General features: G+C 39.5%; 1 protein-coding gene and 1 long non-coding RNA gene across 2 annotated transcripts; one reads left to right on the top strand and one right to left on the bottom strand.

The window, feature by feature from the left end:
- Positions 1–343: 343 nt before the first annotated feature.
- Positions 344–26,002, top strand: LOC113746261 (uncharacterized). Its single transcript, XR_003462707.1, has 3 exons — positions 344–445; positions 581–648; positions 25,779–26,002. It is a non-coding gene; the product is annotated as an uncharacterized LOC113746261 (long non-coding RNA).
- Positions 6,907–9,835, bottom strand: LOC104926952 (Ribonuclease P protein subunit p25). Its single transcript, XM_019263778.2, has one exon. The coding sequence runs from the start codon at positions 9,000–9,002 to the stop codon at positions 8,184–8,186; it is 819 nt and encodes a 272-aa protein (XP_019119323.1). The 5' UTR covers positions 9,003–9,835; the 3' UTR covers positions 6,907–8,183.
- Positions 26,003–26,470: the final 468 nt, after the last annotated feature.

Below are 26,470 nucleotides of genomic sequence, written 5' to 3'. Positions count from 1 at the left end.
CGAGTTAATTATGTAATGGGAGCAGCAATAATGCAACAGACTCAGCTCTAGGTGGATTTTAACTGCTGCGATGTTTCTTTATCGTTTTACTAGCTGATCAATAGTAAACAAGTTATTTATGATTATTTATCCGCGTTGCCTCGGTCAACGGGGACATACGAGACGCATTTGAAAGCATCATTGAGACATGCGGTTCATGTTGCCTTCTGTAAACCAAATAACATAATTGCTACGTTATGTCAACAGGATAGCGCAGGTTTAGATTTGTATTTTTGGCCCTGATGTTTACGTCTGAGTAGGAATATTTATTCGTTAAAAAAACAAGCGGTCTAACAACACTTTAAAAAACCCCAAATGCCGCTTCAGGTGACGCATGAAGAAATACTTAACAAAAGTGGCAGAAGCGACCTGACCAAATAAAGCATGGCCATGGAAAGTGATAAAAGTAAGTCTGATGACGACAGAAAAGGAGAAGACTGATACAGATGAGAAAACATAATAAAAAAACATGTTTTCTGACGCTCACAGCTTGCTTCCAACCATCTTTGTTTGGCTCATGCCCCCTCTTTTCTTTTTTTAGTACAGCATGCAGAATATTTTGGTAGCTGAAATGAAGAACGTTTGATACTGCAAATCGTCAAACCATGGGTAAGTGTTGTTAAATAAAGTTTGGCTTTGAATTTTGGAAAAAAAAACTAAACAAAACAAACCTTTTTTGCCTTAAAGGATCAGTGTGTAAGTTTTAGGGCAAGATATGCCATACAGATAATATAATCTAATAAAATATATCATATAACATAAGAATGTTTTGATTAGTGTATGAATAATAAGAAACTTTTACATGTCAGACTGCCATGTTTCTACTGTAGCCCAGGATGGACAAACCAAACACTGGCTCTGGATAGGGCCTTTTGTGTTTTAGTGAGTTTTGCAGCCACCGTAGTCTCTCCTACATACAGTACTTGGAGGGGGGGTAGGTGAGGGATATTCAGTTGGTTGCAATTTAAAGCCTCACCACTAAATGCTTCTATATCCTACACACTAAACCTTTAAGTTAAGTATGTTTAGCTTAGTAACTGAAACTATCATCAACAAGTTTTTTTAGCCAGGTGTAACTGAACAGACTTCAGCTCTGTGTAACGCAGATGTTCCCTCTTTATTTTTTGTTAACTATTAGATATTATTATGGCATCTTGCTGCCCATTGAGGAAATGTATTAAAGAAATTTGTTATAGGAGAGCCTTCTGTCTGAGAGACATCTTATGTTGTTTCAGTCGTGATGAACACTTAGTAGACAAGAGCTCAAGTTTCTCAGAGTAGTGATGGGAACAGAGAATGGGTGGTTTTTATTGTGTTTTCCCTTTTGCTTGAGTAGTGGTTTGGCATGTGGTCTGTAAGCAGTGTCTTCTTTGAATGTATTATGTATTATCTTTAATGTGGAGTTTGAGGGCTGCATCTGATGTAAAACAAGGATGGCAGCTTTGGCGTTTGGTGTATTAGTTCCTCATGTATGGATTAAGGCATGCCTATTCATCACATTTTTGCATACCACTGTGCTTCCTCCACACGTCTTCCACTGTCTGTGCAAGCGTAAATACAATCAAGTACCACTCTACTGGAGCAATAACTGGTCAGATTACTTTGCTTTGCCTTAACAAAAATCGCTCTTCGAAAGATGAGGCTTACATCTGATACTGTGAACTGCAGTTTACAATATGTCCTGAATGCCAAGGTCCAGAACATTATCTGTTCTTTTTACATGATTCCAAACTTGATATTGCTGGCTCTTAGGGAATCCGGTGTGTATTGCACAAATGTGAGGGAGTCTGGTGCTGATGGAGAACATCAGGGTGCCACAAATGAATTTCAATTAATTTCAGTGGGGAGATACGAAGCCTGATTCTTTGGTCCACCCACTGAGATTTGGCCTTGTAGTCTGTAATGAGGAGAGTGATTCGGCTCTGATTGGAGCACCCTACTGCTTCAATGGAGTAATCACAACTGTGTTGATATTACTCTACCAATCCTCCCACTGCGCGGAGTGGACCCCCAGCTGACACTGTTTGAATTCAAATTAACCAAATCATTTAGTCTTATTGTCGACCTTGGTATGGGATGTGACTGGAGACACGAGAGATCCCTAACTAGTTTTAATAGTTTGATGAGGGGAACTTGAGCCAAATTCTTGTGTGGCTGGCTACGGTTTTTGTTTTAAATTATGTCGTGCAGAGTATGGGTTCTGGAGTTAGGTCAAGCAATCACTTCAGGTGAATCACTTGAGAAAATTGATTTTTTTTTAAATAATGATGTTTACTTTAAAGCCCTAATGAAACAGAGATAGCTTCACAGAAAACCCTTTAGCTGACCATGAGTAAAATACAACTACTTCATTCAGAAATGCCACTGACCTCAATTATTTTTTTATTTTTTTTTATTTACAATGAATGCCAGTGATATAAATAGTGGAATTTGAATTGTGGTACTTTTAATATTAGTTTCTAAAAAGTGCATTTTGAATGACAGAATTACATGTCAACAAACAGATTTGAAATCAGATTTAGAAAGCCATGTCAGAAGTTAATAATTGTTTTAATTTAAATGCTGAGATGATCGATATGTATGAAACATCTATTATTTTACAGTCTATTTTACATTCTCCTCTTGTTATGAATATTTAATGGGCTTATATGTTTGTGATCAACACTGGGCACTGCTAAACTTCAAACCGAAAATCAATTCTTCATCAGTATTTGCCAGGCTTTTTTGTTTTACTTTGTTCTTGAGAAGCTGCAGCCTTTTTTCCCTTTAACTGTAACTCTTTGTTTCCTCTGCTCGCATCACGCATCACTTTCTGCTGCTGTTTGTCTTGCACATCGGCAGGCTAACTACACACGTGTCCTGTCCTGCTGACTCACCCTTTTGTACTGCCGCTTTTTCTGTTACTATCTCTGCTGCTATCTCAGAGGTGGAACAACAATGACCCCCCATTTTTTTTCTTGATACCTTTGTACAGAACGACAGAATAATGGAGCAACAATCCCACTTTGAACAGGCTGTGTAAAAGTGGCTCCTAGCTCTAGAAGATAGAGTACTTTATTCATCTCAAAGGGAAATTACTGTTTTACAGCAGTTATTTCACAGAAATCTCCAAAACAAGTTGGGTGAGAAGTACAATTAAGAACAATTAGGCCAAATATAATATTATATAGTTTACCTATTATACAATAACTAAAATAGATTAAAAAAAGAATTACAGTAAAATAAAACTCTATAACATTACCTCTAATATGGACTGAAAATATGCAGTGCAATGATTGTAACATTCTGTAATATAAGAAAGTCAAAGCTGATATTAAACAAAGAAGTCTCCCCCTGGTTGCTACTCAAGGTTTCATGATAAACTTCTATCTGTACTGCCTGAAAACTGAATATATTTATTGCACTTTTTAATAACTGTTATAAAACCATGAAACATAACAAACTACATAACGTACTAATATTTAGTTATACTGCTTATTCATACTTTGTGTACGATGTACGAAGTTGCAGGATTGTCTGTAGAGAGATGTTTACTTCTGTGTTGTTTCAAGGGCAAGGTGTTTAAGACCATGGTGCCTTTGTTTCAGTGGTTAAATTGACCGCATTGGGATGGGGGATCCAATAACACTGAAAGGCATAAGCTTTTCATTACTAACAGTACTGAGTAGCAAAACAAAAGAAACCTTTGGCGTCAGAGGGCAAAGGCTGGACCAGTCAGAGGGAGTCCTCGTTTCCAGCTCACCATTACTGTGTACTTTTCAAGATGAAAAAGTATAAAAATAGAACTGTCCTATCTCCACCTTTTACTGGCCATTACTAAAACAAAAAAAGGCTATATTTGCTGGTGTAGATGTTGTTAGCATTGAGTTTGCCTTTAAGCAGTTGGAAATAAAGTGTCGCCCACAGTTCCCATTTGCTTGTTGTCAAAGCAGTGTTAAATGATTAATTTAAATTAACGTGATGACAGATAATAATCTATTCTGTGACCGTTTTATCTTTTGCAAACCCACTCATTTACGGGACAAAAGATGCCTGTCAAATATAGCTCTACCAATAAGGACATCTGAGTAGAGAGATGAATCTTTTTCTGCGTTTGTCTGTGAATTTATTTCTCCACCAGAGGGCAGCAACAGTCAGAACAAACTCCGGTTGGTTATCTTCACCTTTTGTAAGCCCATCTTGGATGAAAGAAAATGAATCAAATACCTACATAATACACAGAAGTGACATATGAGTGCATGTCACTTAACATATAAAAAAAAACATGCAAAATAATTTAAAGAGCTTGAGAAAATCCTAAAGGCGAATGTAATTTTGCTTCAATTTGCGTTTTTAAATTCAACACAATGTAGCTGTCAAAACATATCTGTGTTAGCAACGACTAAGTCATAGGTGATATTGGTATATGTATATTGGTCTTTATTTAGTGTAAATACAGTGTGCCCTCGTTTTCTATGAGGGCTTTTGAAAGAATGCTGAAGACATTTTGGTCTCTGAACTTCTCATTTCTTTCGCCCTGGATTCTGGCAGCCCTGTAGTCAGTGTTCATTATCTGCTCTTACAGCTTTGACTTCAGCACAGCAATTACATCCTCAGCTGCGCTGATTAATCCAACATGGAGGCATTTCACAAAATGGTTTTGAAAAGACATTTCCAGACACTTACCAGGGAGTAGCTGTGGCACGGCTTGTTTATGCAGATAGACCACAGCCAGTCATATTGCAATAAGATGTTTTCAATAGCTGCTTAAGTGTTCTCTTAACCTCTAGTGTACACTGTGCGGGAAACAATAGACTTTTCAGAAAGTGATTAATTTAATCTATTTTACTCCTGACATAAAATAAAAGGTTTGTCTGATGCCATGTTTGGGTAAAGTACGTTTTTCTATTGTTAAACGTATTCCCTCTACGGCCACTCGTTAATATGTCTCCTCTGCTCTCTGCTTAACTGCTTCACCTTCCATTCTCTCCTGACAATCACATAATCAATCACTGCCCCATTACTTGACAAGGCAGACAAAGAGAGTGTATGAGTGAGAAAAACCTTTGGCCTGTCTCGACAAGCAAGAGGAATGTCGACTTCAGAGGGCTAACACAGGCAGAAAACATAGGCCCAGTAAATATTCAATTTAAAGGATTCCCAGATAAGGCGAGTTGAAAAATTGAGGCAGCACCCATTCTTCTAGATAAGAGAAGACGGAGCCATCTGGAGGCTGGGAGATAGCGAACTCCCACACCATCCCAGAGACCTCACTCTCATCTGCTGCAGCGGCAGAGACGAGAAAAATAGAGTGCCAACACTTTCATTATGTTAACTTCAATATAAATGTATTCACATTCACTGCATGTAGAATTGGCTTTGGTAAATAGAAGGTTACACTTGTGTCCACCAGAACTATAACCATTGTCTTAACATAATTTTGTCTGTATTAATGGTTGAATATCTTAATTAATATGTGTGTGTGTACATATATATGTGTACATATTTAGTAAGTAAAATACAGTTTTTGCTACATTACCATTTTGAAGCAAGCATTTAAAAAAACAAAACAATTTGTTTTTAATGCCATCCATTATCCTGTTAGATGTATCTTTTTAAATTGAATTAACAGTTGAAATTGTCATATTTCAATAGTCACATATACACAGTCTGTGTGTGCCTTTATGTACATGTCGTTCAAGGTACAAGAAGTATGGGTAACTTGGTGATCAGTGGTCAAGATTTTACCTGTTTTTCTTTAACTAGTCTGCCATAGAAAGAGCAGGTTAAACATTTTGTGCACTTAGTTTAAATATGCTGAATATACAGTATATATTACAAGATAAACCAAGCACAGATAGTACATTTTAGACCGAGGCCTGTATCTCAAATCCCAAATCCACCTTGACTGTATCTTTGAAAACAAACACTATTGGCAAAATAGACTCTCAGCCTGTGAATAACCTTGTCCACATTCTTATAATGCACTTTGTTGACTTCTCCGCCATGCTATTTCGTGCCAGCCACATTGGATTTAGCTCTGGAATAATGCTTTTGTCAGTGTGTTTTATCTGTTCTCTCACTCAGGTACGCTATGCCGTTATCCCTAATTACCCCCACTGCATTTTGCACTTGGCCCAGAATTCTTAATACTTGATAACAGATAACAGACATTTACTTATAGCTGCATTATCTTTTTGACCTGCATCGCAAACCGACTGTCCCATAGGCTCTTGGGTGAAAGCTGTTAACTCTGTGATAACAATGACATGAAGTGATAACCTTCCAGCAGTCTTGAGGACACAGTTTGCTACATGTGTGCTGTATTGCAGTCGCAGCATTTCTTATTCAACCTTGGGTGCTCTTCTGTGCTCTGATTCATTTAATGGGATCGAGAGGGAGGTTAATCACTATGTCTCCCATAGACTGTTAAAGTTCTGGCTGACCACTATATGAAATGTTATGATTTGTATTCCATTCAAAGACGAATTTGAACGCTAATACCATAGCGGTGAACTCTCCTTTTTTCATTTAAAGCTGTAACAGAATTTTCTTCCAGTTAGAAGTCACTTTGATTAATTTACTTTAGGAGGCGACATCTGCGTTTGCAGATTTTCATTAAGATCAACAGTAAAAGCTTGAGACAAGGTTCCACTTGTCTAAGTTATTATCCCCAAAGGACATGGTTGATTAAGTGGAAAAAGTATTGGTTGAAAATAATTCTCAGGAATGTCTTTTTTTATTTTTATTTTTTTGCTTGTCTTTGTTTCGGACAACTTCTAAAGAAATATATCTTTTAATCATTAAAATTCAATACATACACCTAACTATTTTTTTTTATTATTTCGGCCACTGTGCATTCTGCTTGGAGTTAAGTTTTGATTCGATTGTCATTGACGTCTGCAGCATCCAGTTAAGCTTCAGCAATTACTGAGAGGCACCTTTTTTTTTTAACAACTAAAATAGTGTCTTCATGGTATGAAAATGCAGAGAGGCAATACATAAAAAAGTCAACTGGAGAAAGTCTGCAGCCATTCCATTTATTATGTCAGTCAACTACAGCAGTATAGTGCTACTGTGAAAACTTATCTCTTTTTAGATCGGATTGCTCAGCATATTATTTTGCTTGAGAAATGGTAGAATAAAGCGGAAGAGGAAAATTGTACTATACAATAGATATGGTGGGTGGGTAGGCCTATTGGCTGAAAGGGAACGAGAATAGTGTGTTTCCTTGGTTTCATATTTTGCAGGAGCAGTATAGTGTGAAGCTCTGTCAACCCTAGTTTTAATCCTTTTCTCCACTGTGTTGTGTGATGTTATGTTGTTATCTTAATGATAATCTGTGCTTGTATTTCTGCCGTAGGCATATCTGTCAGCCTGGGTTGGTTTAGGAGCTGTGCCTTATCAACAGCTTTGTCATTAAATCAGCTTTTTTCTACAGGCAAATTTCACTGCAGTTATTCTTATCAAAAGATCAGCACACTGTGATTTTCTGTTCAATCAGAACTTTGCAAATTCAGTGATGTGTGAGTAAGGAAGATGAAATACAGAACAAAATTTCCATTGGAAAGAAAAGAATTTATTTAATTTTTGTTTTCATGAGCGTTAATAAACAGACAAATAAAATTGGTATGTTTTGCATTTGTCATACCGTCAATGGCTTAAGCGCTATTTTTATTTTGTGTCCTTGGGTCTACTTTGTGTACTTTTAAAGGCTACACGTAAGAACATGGAAGAATAGAGATGATTGTACCATGATGCTAATAAATGATTTTGACCACAGGCTGTAGATAGTTTACTGCAAGCAGGAATCTGGAACCTGTGCTATTCATGGCTTTTTCTTTGTCAGTGTGAAAATGGATGTGAATCTGTTAAAGATTTTATAGCACGGTAGCACAAATCATCACTGTTTTGTGGATGTGCAAGACTATTATGGACGTGCCGAGAAACACATCCCTTAAATGCTGTATGTACAGAGGCAAGCTTTCAGGTCCCAGTCAAACTGACCTCTGGAGGCTGGAATTGGTACTCAGTTCTTCTGAGAAAAGCACTGTTCTGTCTGAGTGAGTGTTCTGATTGTCTCAGCATTGTGCTTGAATGGGGGGCAGCGTCAAATGAACTCCTCTGATTCAATCCTCTCCACTGTTTGACACCAGTTCAGCCAGTCAGTGAGGAGGGTGGACCGAGACTCCTTCCCCCAAACACACTCTCTTAGAGTGAGGGAAGCTGCTATATGGCAAAGGTCCATGAGATCTCTTGCATGCTGTCTGCGATGAAGATTCAACACCCTCTTTCTCCTCCCACAATGCACTGAGAGTCTCTGGAGGCTGATAGCCTGGTTCCTGGGGATCCAGTGGGTCTTTGGAAAGAAGGATGCTGATGGAGGGCACAGTCCTGTGCACTGTCATCTCAGATGTCCCCCCTTCAGCACTCTCCCACACCTCTTTCACCACTTTGTAACGCAGTTTGGTTAGCTGGTGCAGAGAGCCCACTTTTCGTTTCATGATCTCAGCACAGGTGATGGTCTTTGTGACTGCACGGCCTGACCCAGTAAAGACCACTTGCCTGAGCCCACCACCACTCTCACCTCCCCCACTTACACCCTTTTCTCCCTGCATCCGTGCCATGGCAAATCCCATTAAGTTGCGGATCTTACTTCCCTCCTTCACGCGCATCTCTAGCACCCCAGAGGCCAGTCCTGGAAAGGGACAAGGGCTGTCCTCCTCAGTTCGGCAGACTTTCTTGAATCCTTCCTGCCCTAGTTTGAGTGCAGGGGGAGGGACTGGTAGTGGTGTCAGCGGGGTGGAAACACTGTGCACCACTGCTGGCTGGCCAGCATTGCTGTACGTTTGATCCTGGTAGACAGAACAGGTCCCGGAGGTTACCCCATTCTCCATTTGGATCGGTCTGTTCACCTCTAGTCCTGGGTGGGGCCGGTTAAAGTACTGGTTCTGGCCACTGACCACTCCACACCCTGTGAACATTTCTTCTGTCCTCAATGGTCCACCACAATGTTAGTCGAGACACGTACTTTCCCCACATGGAAAACAGCTCAACATCATTCTTACGTATGTCACACTTTTTCTCCTCCTTTAGTCAATAGCTGTAAAGTTTCAAGACTTCATATAAGAAACCCACTCCCCAAGAGCAATATCAATGAAGTCTTTAATGCTCCCTCTCCGAAAGAGCTGGAGAAATAAGATAAACGCCTAGCTGGTGAATTAAGAGCACTGTCGGGACCATTTAAGATGTTCTTTAAAGAGCATCTCAATTTCATACCACAAATGACTGTTTGGAAAGTGCTCTGGAGATAGATAAAAAATAATAAAAAAACTAAACTAAATCATCCTCTTTCCTTCGTTTATATATTTTATATGGTGCTTTTATCCTTAAGCTGCAAAAGATACGGAGTACTTTGTTGATTCTTCTTAAACAAAACTTTTCTAAATAGAAACTAAAAGCTCATATTAAGACTCCACCTTTTTCTCAGTGATCCAGTCCAGCGTTGTTTATTTTGATCTGCTGATCATGTCGCCTTCAACTCAAAATTGACCTCTTGGGTTGTCCAGCTGTTCCACCTCCTGTATTGGACCTTTGGATGTTTTACTCCAGCTTGAGTGGGTCTGCGTCTCTTCTTCTTGTGCTCATCTGGGCATCCACAGTAGTTGAGGCCAGGGTTGCATGGAGGTCTGCACCTGGGGTGTCCTCCCTAGAGCTCTGTCTTGTCTCCAGTGATGCTCTGGGAAGTCTATTCTGTTCCCCACAAAGAGACATAAGGGACAGGAGCTGCCTCACAAATGCTCACAGGAGGAGTGTCTGTGTGGTTGAGGGGGAGCATGAGGGAAAGGGGAGACAGCCCTCTTAAAGGCGCAGGTCTTTTCATCTTTTAGATGAACACCCTCCCCTTCACAACTGAAGCCTGCCATCTGAGGAAAAAGAGAAGGGCAGGGCTACTGTGTCCCTTTAAAACCTAGAACGCAGATCCCCGGCAACTTTGTCAATCTCTTTAGAGGACATTCCAGTGTTCAATGTACATGACTGATTAAACCTGAGTTCTGAAATAGAGACTCAGTCAACCTTTAAAAATGCATTTTCAGCTACGAAACAATGAATTAAATTAGCTCTGTTATAATTGAAAACATCCTTCAAAGAGCCACTGAAAGTCAGCAGCATTAAATTGCACTGTACTTAGCCTTTATCCTATTAGATGTTTGTGACCATTACAATTTACATAATGCAGCATTAATAGCTTCATTGTTGGGGCAATCAAGTGGCGCGGTAAGAATGCCTGTCTCTTAACGCATGGATTGTTATATTTGTTACAAGGCTGGAGAGCCCTTGCGATCAAGGACACAAGGACCACAAAAAGCATAGAGGCATGACTTCCATGCTCAAGGTGCTGTATTAAATGTGACTGTCTTCATTAGTCTGCCGTATCTGTGCAGGTGAGGAGATGGGGCTGACAGGTGGGGTAATAAGCATCTTAATGGGCTTTCCATCACCAGTGGAGGGCGCTGGCTCGCTCCCTTCTGCACCAAGTCAGGCCCAGACAGCTGTAGCATCGTCCTGTTCAGCCCAGTCTCCCGGTCGACAGGTGGATTTGTTTTTGTGTGTGACTGACAGATGGGAGAATAGGTAAAGACAGCCCACTGAGGCTGAACCTACAAGGCCAAGAGAGAGAGGCAGACAAGTCCTAACTACTCTCTGCTCAGTATATCCCATGGTGCACAGTAGTACACAGACAGTATAAACTCACTGTGGCTCAGGCCAGTCCTTACCGTGAAGCTAATTCACAGTGGCATGTGTATTATATTGGATCCCTATGGTAATCAACGAAAAAATAAGGGAAAGCCCCCACACCTCTAGCTGACAAAGTGGAAACTGGTTCTGAATGTCTTTTATTAGCAGAGTTTGAATGGAAATCAGTAGACTGAATGTATCCACGGAGTGATTAACTTTTTTTTTTTCCTTTCTTTTTTTTTTTTTTTAGTTCATATGTCTGGAGTGGAAGAGCCGTTAATCTCCACCGCAACCATTCCAGACACTGCAGGAGACGTAGTAACAAATATCTTTCTGTTTCTTGTCTTTTTTTGTAAGCTAAAAAGAAAACAGGAGAGAGGAAAGACAGGGGGAAGGAGGAGGGGTCTGTGGCGCTCGCCACCAAAGTGATCATTCTGTTGTTTGGGAGAAATTACCCTCATCAGTCATACAGAGATGCACAGCTGCCTAAGGGGATCTGGTAATGTTACTGCATAATAAACTGTGTTTGTGTGTGTGCGTGCATGCGTGTGTGTGTTCAGAGAAAGAGCGTGAGGAGACAAGAAAGCAATGCGAAAGGGCAGGGGGTACAAGAAGTCTGATTTAACCACAGAGGTTAAAATTGATGATAAAAGCGGCTGTGTAATCGTCCCTCCTTACTACATGATGTTGGCACATGATTTATTGCTTCTCGGTTTAACTTTAGAAACCTGTTTGCTGGCGGTGATGTGATAGATTAAGCAATTCAGCATCTGAGAAAAAAAATGCACGTTTCTCAATAATGTGTTCTCAGACACACATTCACAACTTTTTGTGTCTCCATCAAAGGGATAACTATTCTTTAGATGGCTAAATAACACCATCAGAGTTTTGCAGGAGTGCCATGTATTGACCTTTTTGAGAGGAGCACTTTTTTTCTTTTTTAAGTGGCTGCATTTATTGATGGGTAGAGGCAGCGGCGCTCACGCTTGGCCACTCACTCCTTCACACCTCCTCCACAGAGCTGGCCTCTGCTCTCGTGGTTCTCTAAGCACTTACTCCTTGCTTTATCTGACCTTGGCTGGCATCTGCGATAGTCTAGGCATCCACCAGAATTTAAGTAAAGAAAAAAACATTTATTCCCAAACACTTTGACAAATAATCGTGCTTGTGTCTTGCTCCTCTCCCTCTTTACTTTGTACTTCAGATGTCTGAAGTGCTTGCTGTTATGAATTGTATGGCTGTCCCTTTGTTGTTTGTTGCAGCACTGCAGAGTCTAGTTGTAAAGAGGCTTGTCGTGCTGTTGTCAGGGCTGCACATAAGCGCCGTGCCTCACTGTGACAGCCGGTCTCTCACTTTACGTTAACCGCAAGTGTTTTCACGGTCATCAACCAATGGTGGCCTGGAGGCTGTCATTTTGCTCCGTGTGGAGCTCGCCCGCGGCTCGGTTCTGCCCCACAAACTCACAGCCGGCCCTTGTGGGGGGACAGAGCAGCACGCACACACACATGCATATGCACACACTTACAGACACGTGCACATCGACTTGGTAAGCGCGCGCGCACACACACACACACACACACACACACACACACACACACACAAAAACTATATGCTCAGCATAAGGCAGGCTGTTGGAGCAATTACAGAAACATGGCAGAACACGATGAAGCAGGCCCCACTATCAGAAGGGAAATAGAGTGAGCAGAGGAAAAATGATGACGCCATTAATAACAGGGAGGCTCAGAGGCTTGGAGGGAGGTGGGGGTGGATGACCCTCTCTGTGATTTCCCTGTGACAGCACTTTGAGGTGCAAATGGTTGTGTTTGTATTAGATTTTTTAAATGGGCATGTTTTTTTCTGTCAAAGGCAGAAAAAATAATACGAAACAACACTAGTATAATATACCAAATGATGCGTGAAGTGATGTTTTCCTGTCACTCATGCCATCCATTATTTTGGTAAATGATAGGTCAGACTTTTTTATTCTCATTTTCTCTTTTTCGGATCTCCGTCTCAGCCTATTCATACATGTCTCTTCTCCTCCAGCCACTGCTTTCCCCTCGGCACTGCAATGCAGATGTGTCTCACACAGTGGCAGGAAACTTTCATTGAAGATGCTTGTGAAAGAGGAACATGAGAGAGAGAAATAGGGGAAGGGCATGAAAAAGATGAATCCAAAGGTAGAGGGTTCAGAATGTACAGTTTGCAATACTGCCTGAAGCGATAAGGAGGGAAAAAAAAAAAGTTTATGCACTTGGAAACCCTGAGCAATTAGAATGTGTAAAAAGTGACAGCATATGGTAGACAAAAAAACAGACATGGCAACTTTTGATTTATGAGGCCTGTCAATGAAAGTTATGTCTTTAGCTTCATCAACTAAACGGCTTTACAAAGCCATCACACCACCGAACAAACGTTTTGACGTTTTTGCCACAATGATATAAGAAGGCTGGTATTTTTTGGTTCAACATTAAATTGAACGGGGTGCAGCTCAACCCTGGTGATCTCTGCTTTTAGGTATATAACACACTTTGATTAACAGCACCGACTGTAATTTAAAATGGGAGCGGCAGTTGATAATCACATTTGCGTTTGGTGCTTCTGTTTTGTCTGGCCTCGGGATAAAAGTTAATGGACTTTGTAGAAAAATTGAGATCAATTACATGAAGAATTAATTTGCTGTGCTGCAACAAATGCTAAAACTAAATTAATGCCTCATAGCAAGTATTCACTAATTCTCTACCTTTAAGTGTCGGAAGACAATGCTACTTTCTGTGTATATTCGTAAACAAACCAACAGACACACAACAAACAACAAAAAGATACTTGTAAGCATCAACATCTGAGACACCAGACAAAGCTATGCACTATATGTTCTTAGTATCACACAGCTTTTCAGGCAGATGTTGGCTTTCATTTTTCTTTGTATTTGTTTTCATCAGAATCTCTGCAAACATTATTAGCATGTTTTAATTATAGATTTTATAGTTTTTTCCCCCCCAGAGAAAGCCATTCAACGTGAAATTAATATCTAGATATTTTCCATAGGAGTTTTCATTCTTTCTGCACACGCTCAACGTAAACAATACATACAGATGATCCAGTGAAACAGAACTGTTCATAACTTCATCTTTCTGATAGAAGCCTCCCAGTTTACTGATCACTCTCAGCTATGTCAGTGTTATTTGTCACTGCCAACGCAGTAAATGGCAAACTTGCAAGGCAACAGCAGGAAATGCAATGTATTTGTCACCAGGGCTAGCAGTTCTTTGTTCGTGGTGCTGTTGTTCACTCAAAAAAAAGGTTCTACACAACAATGGAGTGACATTTTGGGGTTTCTTTTGTCAACAGATGTCTTTTAAATATTAACAAGAAGGAATGGTACAATAGGAAGCAGCCAGTGTAAACTGTGAGATAAGAGCTGCAGGCAGCTTTTACTGTAGTTTGTCCAAACTAGCACATCAACAACATGTCACCAAGTTAAACATTCTGTCCTGTGCATGGAAAACCATTCCCTCTGTGTTTGTGCGTAAGATGAGGCAGGCTTAGCATGGACATCCCAGCTGTACATATTATCACCTTATGAAGTTGATGTGACAAAAGTGTCAACCTTGAACTTCTTAGTTACACATATATCAGACACAGAGTAATATTTGCATTTATTTGAAATTGTGTTACTGTCCACCATGCGAAGGTGAGCCCAATATTCACTCTCCTTTTATCTCTGCTGTGGTCTCTACTAACTCCTGAGGGAGAAATCTGACTCTACAATTGAAATTAAGATCTGCGCAGTTACATTTAAAATACGCCAATGCAGACCATCACTGTATAATATTTGTGACTTGCTATAGAGTGTCTACACCTCTGGCATGTCAGGGTTTTTTTGTATTTTGCAGCTGCTTATTGCCAAGATTTCAAGTTGGGCCAATGAAGATTTTGCATGCAGGAGGGTCCAGTGTGAGCCAAGTGCAAATACTGCCCAGTCAGTACATCACTGAAGTCTGTAAACAAGCACACCTGTCCTCAGTCCTCCATCACTGATGATGCATTAAAAATCCATCTGACACAGAAACGGATAGATACTTTAGGTTTTTAATATTTAGTATTCATTCTACTTTATTTTATTTATCCCAAAATTGATTTTCTGGGGCTTAATCTGGCACAATTTACCGTTTCAGCTTTCAGATCGTACAATTTGCAGCTTTGGATATTACTATTTCTCAAACCAGTTTATTAACCAATTTATATCTTCCTCCTGTGGGTCCTAAACCAGCCTTTTAGTAACAGCGCACTGGATCAGTAGCTTCTGTACAACAAAATGAGACAAAGTAGGTTGTGGCTTTTTGTTCCCCCCAGTCTCTCATAAACACCTTCCTGTCACTGAGTTTCCAGATGGCCACGCTCCTCTGTATCCCACAGTTCATAACTCTAAACTTCCTCGTGCACACATTTGCATCGGGTCACTGCTCACTTCGACACACTAGAGGAAGAAGAACACTAATCCTACCCAGCATGCCTCCCTGGAATGGCTCTCTATGCAAATGGTTGTGTTTTTTTGTTTTTTTGGAACCACAGTGAGAGTCGGTTCGGTTGCAAGCATGTGTATCCAGTGGGGGTGCGGTAACAGACATGCAGCTGTGGCTCAGTAGGTGTGGCTCTTTTGGCAGGTTGACCTCCTTAACAGACTTGGTTTAGGTTTCCTGGCTGGTGACTATTTGTTAGAAAACATAGCAGTGAACTTTTAAAAGATCCATTCACAGGTCTACACCAGATTTATCCTGTATTTAATTGCATCGGAGAGCAATCATTCTCTGCCCTACAAATCCTTGGTAAAGCTGAGCTTTACAATAGAGCCATAATTGCAGGAGTTTAATTGCCTGCCAATGCTCTGCTCCCACTGCCTGCTTGCATTGAAGAGCCCAATAATTAGAAACAGGGATAAATTAGGTGGCAATTTTGTCTTGGCAATTATCATAATGCAAAAGAAGTGCCATTAGTATTGTTGTGCCCCACAGTACATAATCCTTTGACACTGTCAAGTCTCTCTCTTGGCTGCTGGGTACAACAACTCTTGATTTCCCTGTAGCCTTTGGACTCCCTCAGTCACTACTTAAGTCATCAGCTATACAGGCCAGCCAGCACACTCAGAGTCAAGCTAGCAGACTGAACACATCCATGCCCGGAGTGCTGGGAGGATTAGGAGCTACAGCATTAGCAGTCAGTCTTTCCTTTAAAGGTATATAAATTAGGTGTTAATCCTCTTCCACCATGTCACCCATGAAATTGTGTTTGATATAGCAGAAAAAAATCATGCAGTTGACAGATATTGTATTTGTACTGCAACAGTGCTTCATTTTGTTTCACTGGATTTTCATTGTTTTTACTCCAAGGTTGGATATGTTCCTGTTTTTGATAGTATACCTGTTAATTTTAGCATATGGGCACTGACAAGCAAATATTACAGCCAGACCTTATCTCCTGGTAAGTCATTGTAACCTGAACAAAATACAATAATAGGTAAGGTGTAGTACCGTATTATATGTTTGATATATATTTAAACAGATAAATGTTTTTGGATGTTTTTACTCCGCACCATGTCTCTGACATTTAAAAGATCACATTAAGGATAAACAAAATGTGTTTGTGCTAGAACTTTAAAAAATAGTCTTGTACAAACAAGAAAGTTTAAGTTTATTATATTTACATGCTCACAAATAACAGTATTTCTCTGGATACGTGCTGATTAATACACGCCCTAAACAACTACGTTCTGTATTTAAATACTGAATATTCTTCTTTAATATCTAGTAAAAGCCATGGCTTTTGCTTAGCTGTCTATGACCTGTAAAATGTTGACATACTTACAATCCTGAAGTTATTAACTACATAGTTCACAACGTAATTACTTTCGTAATCCTGCAGCTCCTTCAGTTAGTAGAGTAAAAGCATGGGACACATGTTTTAAAAGTCACACTGCCACATTTTACATGTATAGCAAGGCTTCAGATATCAGCTTCAAACGTCCTGATATTGAGGGTACTGATCTCACAGTAACAGGTGTAAGGACAAACTTGATACAGCTGCTTTGAATGGATAGTGCAATACAAGGGGAAACTGAATTGTCCACTAAATTGTGTAATTCTATTGTCTGGTATCAATCAAAGTTTATTTGTTGTAAAAGGATCAAATACTGCCCTGCATGGATATATTTGAGATGCTTTTATTCAATTTGAAAAATTCCAGCCTGGCAGAACACTGGCACAAAGCCTGAAGCCCCATATCATGTACATCATATCAATGCCAGTTTATTAGGTACACCTAGCTCAAGCTAATGCACACTAATATAATATCCCTTTCATATCAATGAGGACAGCCTAAACACCAGAAGCAGCAATTTAACTGCACCAGAAGCGCCTCCAAAATAAGCTTTCAGTTGAATCTAACTGTTTCAAACAACTGAACATTCTTTTTTGCAACATTATTGTGTCTTGTAATTGTGTGTTCTCATACAGAAATGGTCAGCCTATTAAAAGTCAAAAGAACTTTAATGATACCCTGGTCGTTGTGGACAATTTTCTAAAAATATTTTCATTCTGAAAAAACATTCTAGGTCAGTTCATGTTACACTTCCCTTTAGAAAGTATCACCTTACATGGCTTCTTTTCTCTTACGCCTTCAGCAGTTTGTAAAAACTTTTGCCTGAATTCGTTCAGAATCTCTTTGTGCAGTCCATTGCAAAATGTCTTTTTCACCATTTTAGCAATTTTCTTCATGTGAATGCATAAAAGCAGATGCTGACGGTTGTGTTTGGCACCCGTGGGGGAAGTGACCCTGGTAACTACGCATACGGTGACATCACGTGCACACCCTCTATTGCACACTTTGCATTCCTTTTATTTTTTCAGCATTCAGCATATAATATCTTCACGCAGCTTGCTTGAAGATGGCAGACAGCTGGTGTGGCTGTTGTGGACATGTCACCACTTCTCTGTACACACACAGTGGGTGGCTAAAAATGTAGTATGTACATGACAGCTTAATGCGTAATAGTAGTTTGTGTGGCATTATAACATTTCCTTTGAGGTGTAATCCATGATTTCTGGTTATTATCAACAATACTGTGTACCGGACTAGCACTGTCCTACCCTCCAGTCTTCCTAGAAAGCTGTAGGACATACTGTAAACAAGGAATGTATAAATAACATATATGGTTATGACAAAATATGTGACTGTAGCAAGGAAGCTGCATTAAAATGGACCCAGAGCATGTGAAGGGCCCCACTAAGATTTGAGCCTAACACTGGAGACACAGTTACTTAGATTAGAGGATGCACATGACCTGTTTGTCTCTGCAGCTAACTGTTTTGTATGAAGCAGTTTAGTAGGAGGTTGTTATCTGTGTGTGGAAAACAAGAGGTGCTAATACACGCCTGAATAATGAAGAGAAAATGACTTTGGGAATCAGGAAGTCCTTCACCATTAATGTTGAACAACTCTCAGTGGCTCTCAAGCAATCAAGCAATGGGATTTACAAAAGATTTTAATTTGGATGCATTATCCAAACTCCTCACAGACCAAAAGGCAGGCAATTGCTCCGACAAAAGATATGCGCTGATAAGTTTGAAGGTCAACAAGCTGCTGCAGTGGAGATATCAGCAGCTGGTCTGTACCACACGCAGTCAGATGCAGTAAAATACAGACACACATAACGTATACATACACATTAGAGGTTGACCAGGTGGCATAAACACTATCAAACACTAAAGCTGAGTGTACAATTAGCCTTTTTCACTCCTCATCAAAGTTTACGACCAGTAAAACGCTTCTGTTTCATCACACATTTGAAAGTCACATGGAGCACGGCTTACAATTTCTAAATGCCATAAAGGAGAACGGCTAATGAGGCCGTATGTAGAGAATAAAAGGGGGATTAATGAACAACACGGTTTGAAGAGGGTAAGCAGCCCTCTCCCAAACCCTTTACAGTGTATGCATATACTAGGTGAGAATATTCTGAGGCTTTCACACGTTGCCACAGTATTGAATGGTCTGTGACGCGCTTGGAGGAGCATTCTGCTGATGGAATCAAAACCCCTTTCACAGATTCAAATGAGGTGCACTCAGCTGTGATTGGTATTGGAAAAGCATTTGTCGGAACAGAGGCTCACAGAAGGCTTCTTAAATACAAGGCAATCACAGTGTCTAACGCAGAGACGAGGCGAGAGGTGTGCCCGGACTGCAGAGTGGAAAACAGGACAAAGGATTATGATGGTAATAAGCAGTAAACCAAAACAAAGTCATCCCCTGATCCCCCCACTCTCTCTCCCTCTGTCTCTGTCTCTGTCTCTCCCTATCTCTCTCACCCCTAAATCCTCTAACACACTCTCTCACTCCTGCCCGCCTCTCTCTGCATCACACACACCACATATTGACAGGGCCCATTTTCTTTCACCGTGCCTGAGCTACAATTTAAAACTCATTTCTCATTATTTGCGGTGAATCCTTACACACACAATTTCTAATCTGTCGAGGCCATGATGGCTTCTGGCAGAAGCAGCGGCTCTTTATGCAGATGCCCGGCAGTACACCTATATGCAATGTCAACTCTTGCACACCCGGCTGGCCTTATTTTATTACAGGCGTCAGCAAATCTGCATGCCGTCAACTGTGAACCTTTTGTGCTAATGTCCCCCTCCTCCCCTTTATCTGAGCCTGTGGTGTACAGACTGAAAGCATTTTTACATTCCAGTGATAATGTGCGAGTGCAGATCAGAAACTGTTTCTAGCTCAAAATCTTCAAGAGATACCCTTCTCCGACAGACCTGAGATACAGAATCAGCAGACTGGGGCCACAAAGGATAGGAAGGAGGTGGATGAGTTTGGGCGGCTAAGTTTGGAGGGGTTTACAAACCTCTAATTTGGCCTGTTTAATGAAAGGTTGTCAGGAATTCACTATATCCCAAACTAGCTCCCCTCCTACTTTTCTCCACATCTCTGACAGTTTCTGGAATGTATTGTGTGTGTGTGTGTGTGTGTGTGTGTGTGTGTGTGTGTGTGTGTGTGTGTGTGTGTGTGTGCGTGTGAGGGAGACAGAGGGGCTAGAAACAGCCATTATTATGCCTGCAAGAACAGGGTTTGGCAGCAGAGGAAAGAAAAGAAAAGAGGGGAGAAGATTGTGTCTGGAATTGTCCAAGTGTGGCAGTAGTGGTCCTCAGTCACTTTATCAGTGCCACAGAAGCTTTTTTTCTTCCCATCTATCTGCCCGGTGACTATTCTTCCCCCTCTCAGAGCAGGAAAAACACTCGCTCTCTCAACATGGATGGCTCAACACAATCACCAACCCTTTTTTTTGCACCACCTATCATGCTCATTTCATCTCTTCACTCAACATCGCTCTTTGTCTAAATGCTATTCTTTTTTTTTTCCTTTCCATTGCTCAATCCCATCCCAAGTGCAGAGCACTGAAAAAATACCCCACTTCACCTCCTCTACACATGGTATTTCTATCTGTTCACTTAACATCAGGGTTGGGTGTAAATGTCACACCATGTACTGTATAGTTACTTACAGTATTTGCTAGAAAGGTTTATGCACACAAAATAAGACTTTATCTAAAGCTTGAGGAGAAAAGCATTTGTCAGAAACTGAAAGCTTTGACCCTGACTTTGACTTTCTTGAAAACGATATTGGATTGTCTTTTCATATTTCAGATGATGCTTTCCCCAAACTGAACATCACTGACGTACAGAATAACATCTTGGTTTGGAATGCATTGTATACAGCCGATGATGTTTAATAGGATTAATATGATGCAGTCCTTTTCTACCTAGTCTTTAATTAATATGCACTTAAGTCAGTATTAGCCAGCTAAAATGTCTGATGCTTCTTAGCAATACCAACTTAGCATAGGTGAGGCAATTCATTCACTTAAGAATAAAATGCTAGTTTCTGCAGAGAGAAAAATGTTTGGTCAATCCACAAATGGGACAAATGCTTTATGTTAATGAATGCACATGATGCTATCAGAAAAAAACAAAAGGAAAAGCAATGGATTACTTTTCATCTCTGTGATTATTCTTACTTTCCTATCAAACACTAAATTTGATTGGACTTTATTCCTTACTCCTTTTTTCAGTTTAGTCCCCTCTCAGTGTTTCAGTTAGTGTGTTTCTATTAAAACTTTAAATAGTTGAAAACCATGTCAGCAATGTGTGTCTTCAGAATCTTTGATGAATTCAGGCATACACCTCACAGTCACTTCAAACTTTTGTGTCACAGCATCTGTTGAGATGCTGTTGCTTGCATCTCTGTGGAATTAAAAAGCGTTATAGAAATCACTATATGGAATCCTGCAGGGAATTCTCCTCTTCACATAAACTCTCCCAATGCAGCACGAAATACAACGCAGGCTATACATTTCCAGAGGGAAGTACCACAACTTTCGTTTATCATAATGATGTTCTTGTTTGACGCCTCGAGTGCATTCATGGAGTCAGTTAGTATGGAGCATTCAGTATACTCTGTTATTCAGACATCCAGTAATTGATATGAACATGTTGAATTGACAGCCAGGTTTATGGTTGATGATTATGATGAGTTCAGTTGAGTCTAATGTCTAGGTAGATTTACATTCTGTAGATGCACTATGAGTTTTGTATATTAAGTTTCTGAAATAGGGCTGCATCTAATAATTAAGTTCATTATCAATTAATTAAAGTTGTTTGATCCATTAAATGTCAGAACACTGTGTTTCTAAAGCCCAAGATGATAATGAAAATACACTCCAAAACCTAGATATGTAATTACTATTAATGAGAAAATGAGATCACGGCTGGAGGTTGGAATAAGGGAAAGCACTATTGCTTGAAAAATGACTGAAAGTAATTAAAAATTATTAGTTTTTCTAAATTTGAGCATTGTAGTTAGGAAGCTTCCTGAGCCTGTTTGTCATATTTTTCTAAGTGCTTGTCTTTCCTCTTTCTCAACATCCTGTCATCCATTTGAGAGTTTAGTATATAGTCCTGCTATTTTGATAAAATTAAAAAAAATGTTATCACATTTAAGTTAAGCTGTGCCCAACAGGCTGCACAGATGAGACATAGATGCTTAGTCAGACATAGAGATGAGATTAATCAGTAATCTGTGGATCACTGGAGAGCAGATGGGTGCCCTTTGGTGTCTTCTGAAGACTGCAATAGCTGAGCGCCAAGAAGGTTCAGAGTGCCTGCCATAATAAGAGCAAAAAGGCTGAAGTAAAAGATAGGCCAGCATACATAACAGGCATATGTGCTTGCTCACTCTGTGTAAGAGGAAGGCCAAAGAGGTGAGCAGAACAAGGTTAAAGGATTTATGTGGTTAGCATTGCAGTATTGCAACCACAGTCATTGGTTAGTAGATACTATTGAACAACAAAAGTTGGAATTCCTATCACTTATATGGCTAAAAACTGGGTGGCCGGTTGCATTTTTAACATTATGCAGATGTGATAAGTGAATAGCAATTGGATATCCACTTATATGCAGATGTGATAAGTGAATAGCAATTGGATATCCACTTACGTTAAAGGACCAGTGTGTGAGATTTAGGGTCCAGAATATGGCAGAAATGGAATATAATATGCATAACTGTTTTCATTAGTGTATAATCATCTGAAACTAAGGATTGATATGTTTTTGTTACCCTAGAATTGACCTTTTACACCACTAGTCCTTTTTCTAGTCCTGTAGTCATGTTTCTACAGTAGCTCAGACCTACCAAAGAGGGACTTTAGATATGGCCTTCTGCTGTTTTCGTGTGTTTCACAACCAGTATAGATTATCCTACAATCTTGGAAGGGATTTTGATATTTGAAACTAAAAGTAGAGTTGGGCACATGTAAATTTATTTTCAGTTTGGTTTGATATTAAGACCGGACTGGACTAGAATGTGACTCAACTGCTCCCGAGTGAAACATAATGAGAGTCATGAATGAGAATGGAGTTGCAAGTTTTCCACAATACCTTCCTGTAAATGTTTCACAATAAAAGTTTGTAACTAATGCAGTATTTTTGCCCAATGTAATGCTAAAGCATTTTTATTTAAAACCGATGCAGGAAGTGTTGATTTTGTATTAACAGCGTTATGCAGAAACTTTATCAGAACAAATGGGAGCGGATCAAAACAAGGCTTCTCAGACCTCTGCTACATTACTCACTGTACTAGCTGGCTAGCTACCTTGTTAACATAGCAAACTGATGTGACAAGCATGAGTTACATGGGGGATGCCAATGATACATGAGTTATATTAGGGTTATAATGAAAATGGAAAACAGCGGGGTAATTGTTTATTAATTCTCCAATAACGTATTTTACAAATTAACTTACAAACATACCATGAAGACACCGCTTATACTGCACCACCATCAGCTACGATGCTACTCTGATAATGCTACATGTGTTGTGGACAGTATTGTAGTGACCATCTACTAATAGGTTGACATAGCCAAGAGCTGCTTGTTTCTTTTTAATTTACTAGAATAACTCGTAATGACTAATACTGTGTTAGTCAATTTGCACAGAATCAGACCGATTTAAGCTCATACACCAGGAACCTGCCCAACCCTACAGTTTGTAGCTGTAACTTAGAGCATGAATAGCCTACCCCCCAAATATAAGATTAAGAATGATACAAATACAATGATTTACAAAATTATAAGCAAATATTCCATTTGATATTTCATGACAATGTAGATTACGGATTATCATCAACCAAAGAAGATCTATTCAGTAATCCCTTAGAGTCAACATCAGCTATGGCATAAAAGTAACGCTTGAATGTTTTTTGTTTTTTATTATTTTTCCTTGAAATGAATTGTAAGTAGATGTTTTAAACAACTAAATAGTACAGACTTTAAAAATATAGTGTAGTTTCTTCTTTCTTCTTAAATCTGCTCAACTACAGTAACTAGTTTGTCATTGTTGCACACAGCAGCACATCAAAACAAGCTAAACTTAGGGTGCGATGAGCTCGAGTGGATAATTGATCAGGCTGAAATTACCAATGGATTTCTGCAGAGCTTATGCCTGAAAATCTATTGTGCTTTAGGTCATCTATTGGGAATCATAGAGGTATGTAATACAGTGAAATGGGCACAGAACACAGTGTTAATAATCTGTTTACACTTCAACCCCCTTTCCATTGATTTCCATTCTCACCATACACTGCCTGATGAGCACCACCTCCTCAGAAGGACCTGAGTTAGTTTTAAAAGGAGCACAGACCTTTCAAATGAAACTAAATTTAATACTTTGTCATATGCATGTTACATACTGTATTTTTATGTTTGTGTTTGTTGGTAGTGAGCATTTTGAATATTTATTAAAATACTTACTACGCTACACCGGTACTGACTCCTGATTACATATCAGCGGAACTGTGTATTGAAATTGCTTGCCCTTTTGTTTGTAAATATACAATGTAATGCCTGTGTGTGTGTGTGTGGGTCTGTGTGATCTGTTGTGTACAGTGTGTGTATATATATATGTTCCTTTGTGCATGTGTTTTTGCTGATTTTTAATATATAACCTCAAAACTTAGATGGCCAGCATATTTCAGCAGATGGGGGTTCAGAATTGGCAGCAGTCTGATGAACAATGTGTTTGTGAATGTGTATTTGTGGTATATAAATGAATAGTGTACTTTATCTTAAGACTGATTGATTTGAGAAACCATTTGCAGTTTGCAGAAATTGCAACTTTTTGTAATATTTCAAATGTCGAGATTGTGATTTTTATCATTACTTGTATATACTTGTCAATATTGCGCTGAGTTAAGTATTCATACCTTGTAGAAGCAGAGTCTTCCAGGAAAATGCAGCTGAATTAGGTTTTTCTCAGCTTTGAAAACATTTGTTTATAGAATTAAAATATGTCGATTAATCAATGTGGTCCTATCCCTTTTGAATTGAATTAGCTGGACAGTGCAAACCGTTAAAGAATCTATATAGCTCTAGCTATATTTTTTTATTCTTAGAGTCCTTCCTGGAGTTCTTTTTCTAGTAAGTTGATAAATCTTTTGTTCAAAAATTGCATTTTGTTCGCCTTTGTTAAGACAATAAACAAAGTGGTAACATTATTTAATAATAATTCAAGCTACTGGAAAATCACAACTTTAATGCTCAGAACAGAACAAACTGCTTCACAGCCTGAGCTGCTGGAGGTTGCAATTTATAGCTTTTCATGCGAGGAGCTTAAAACAATAATATGATGCACTAAAGATGGACAGGAGATCCCATAAACTCACACACAAGCTGTCTGGCAGTTGTCTCTCTATTTACGTGATGCGCTCTAGATCATTTATGTAGAAAGCACTTAGCCACTGTTGGTCCTTTTTTTTTTTAACTAAAAGAGACAACCTACTACTTACTTTTTCAGATGTCAAAATTATTCAGAGTGTGGTATCTTTGGCCAAGTCTAAATTGTTTTTTTTGTTGTTGTTGTTTGGCCAATTCACAAAAAAACCCATTAACTCCAGCTGAGTACATTTAGTTAGTTATGATTTAATCACGGCTCAGGGGATTTGAAAATTGCATTCTTTCAAATCGTAATTTCTCTGAGAATTATTAATCACAGCACTATTAATTGTTCACTCCCAATATATTTATATTATACATTGCTGCTAACATGATGCATTATCTTATTTTCTGTATAGTATTACATTTATACATATATTATTAAATTGTTAACTCTTCCATATGTGTGTGAGTGTGCAGACACAGTACCTTCTTTTTTTATTCACCTGCACCTTCTTTCATCCATGTGTATGCTGGTGTGTGTGTGTGTGTGTGTGTTTGTGTGTGTCTCACTGCAGCTCTGTCTGTCTGCCTTTAAAGAGGCTGTGAATGATCTTATTTAGTGTGCGCTGATTGCTGCTTTAACCTGGCGGCCACGCTGGCTGCTGCTGCATTAATAATCGCAGGGAGGCAGGAGAGCTGGTGAGGCCCGCACCTTGTTCACCGTTCGCTTGCTCGCTATCTCCACAGCACCGAGGAAAGAGCCAGCAAACAGCAGGGGAAGTGTGGCGGAAAATTACAGTCTTCACATGCCAGCCAGGAAGGCTGCTGCTGCTCGACGGGGGCCAGTGCTGTGTGAAGAAGACAGAGGAATTGGGAGGACGTTTTAGTGCATAAATGCCTGTGTGGAAGCAAAGCGGTGGTGTGTGTTGTATCAGGGGTGGCTAAAGGAACACTTTTGGCCTCTCTTCTTGAAGGGACTAGTTTGAGATCAGGCTTTGAGTTTGAATCAGGACTCAGTTCGTAAGCTAGTTTGGAAATTGAATGACAATGAGTATAGACACTGTGTGTGTGTGTGTGTGTGTGTGTGTGTGTGTGTGTGTGTGTGTGTGAAAGTGTGTGTGTGAAAGTGTGTGTGTGTGTGTGAAAGTGTGTGCATGCATGTGTGTGCTTTACCAAGACTTTTTTTTCCTTTTAATGCTCTGAATAAAGAAGTGACAAAACACATTGCTAATAACTTATACTTGTCATGAGACAACAAAATATTTATATGATAAAACAGGAATGGCAAAAATGTTTTATACAATAAAGTGAAATTATTCATTAGTTACAGGGAGGTTTTTGAAGATTTGCAGATTTTTCACCACCTGCTCCTCAGTAATTACCGTCTGCACTGTTTTATAACAATTTTATTTTCATTGTCACAATTTAATTTTTTTTAA

Source organism: Larimichthys crocea, chromosome VIII, assembly GCF_000972845.2.
Source record: "Larimichthys crocea isolate SSNF chromosome VIII, L_crocea_2.0, whole genome shotgun sequence".
NCBI lineage: Eukaryota > Metazoa > Chordata > Actinopteri > Sciaenidae > Larimichthys > Larimichthys crocea.
Note: the sequence above shows the minus strand (reverse complement) of the source record. Positions and strands in the feature narration are given on the sequence as shown.

Excerpts from the sequence above, each read along its gene's own strand:
- LOC104926952 (XM_019263778.2), bottom strand. The coding sequence starts at position 9,002 with ATGTTCACAGGGTGTGGAGTGGTCAGTGGCCAGAACCAGTACTTTAAC.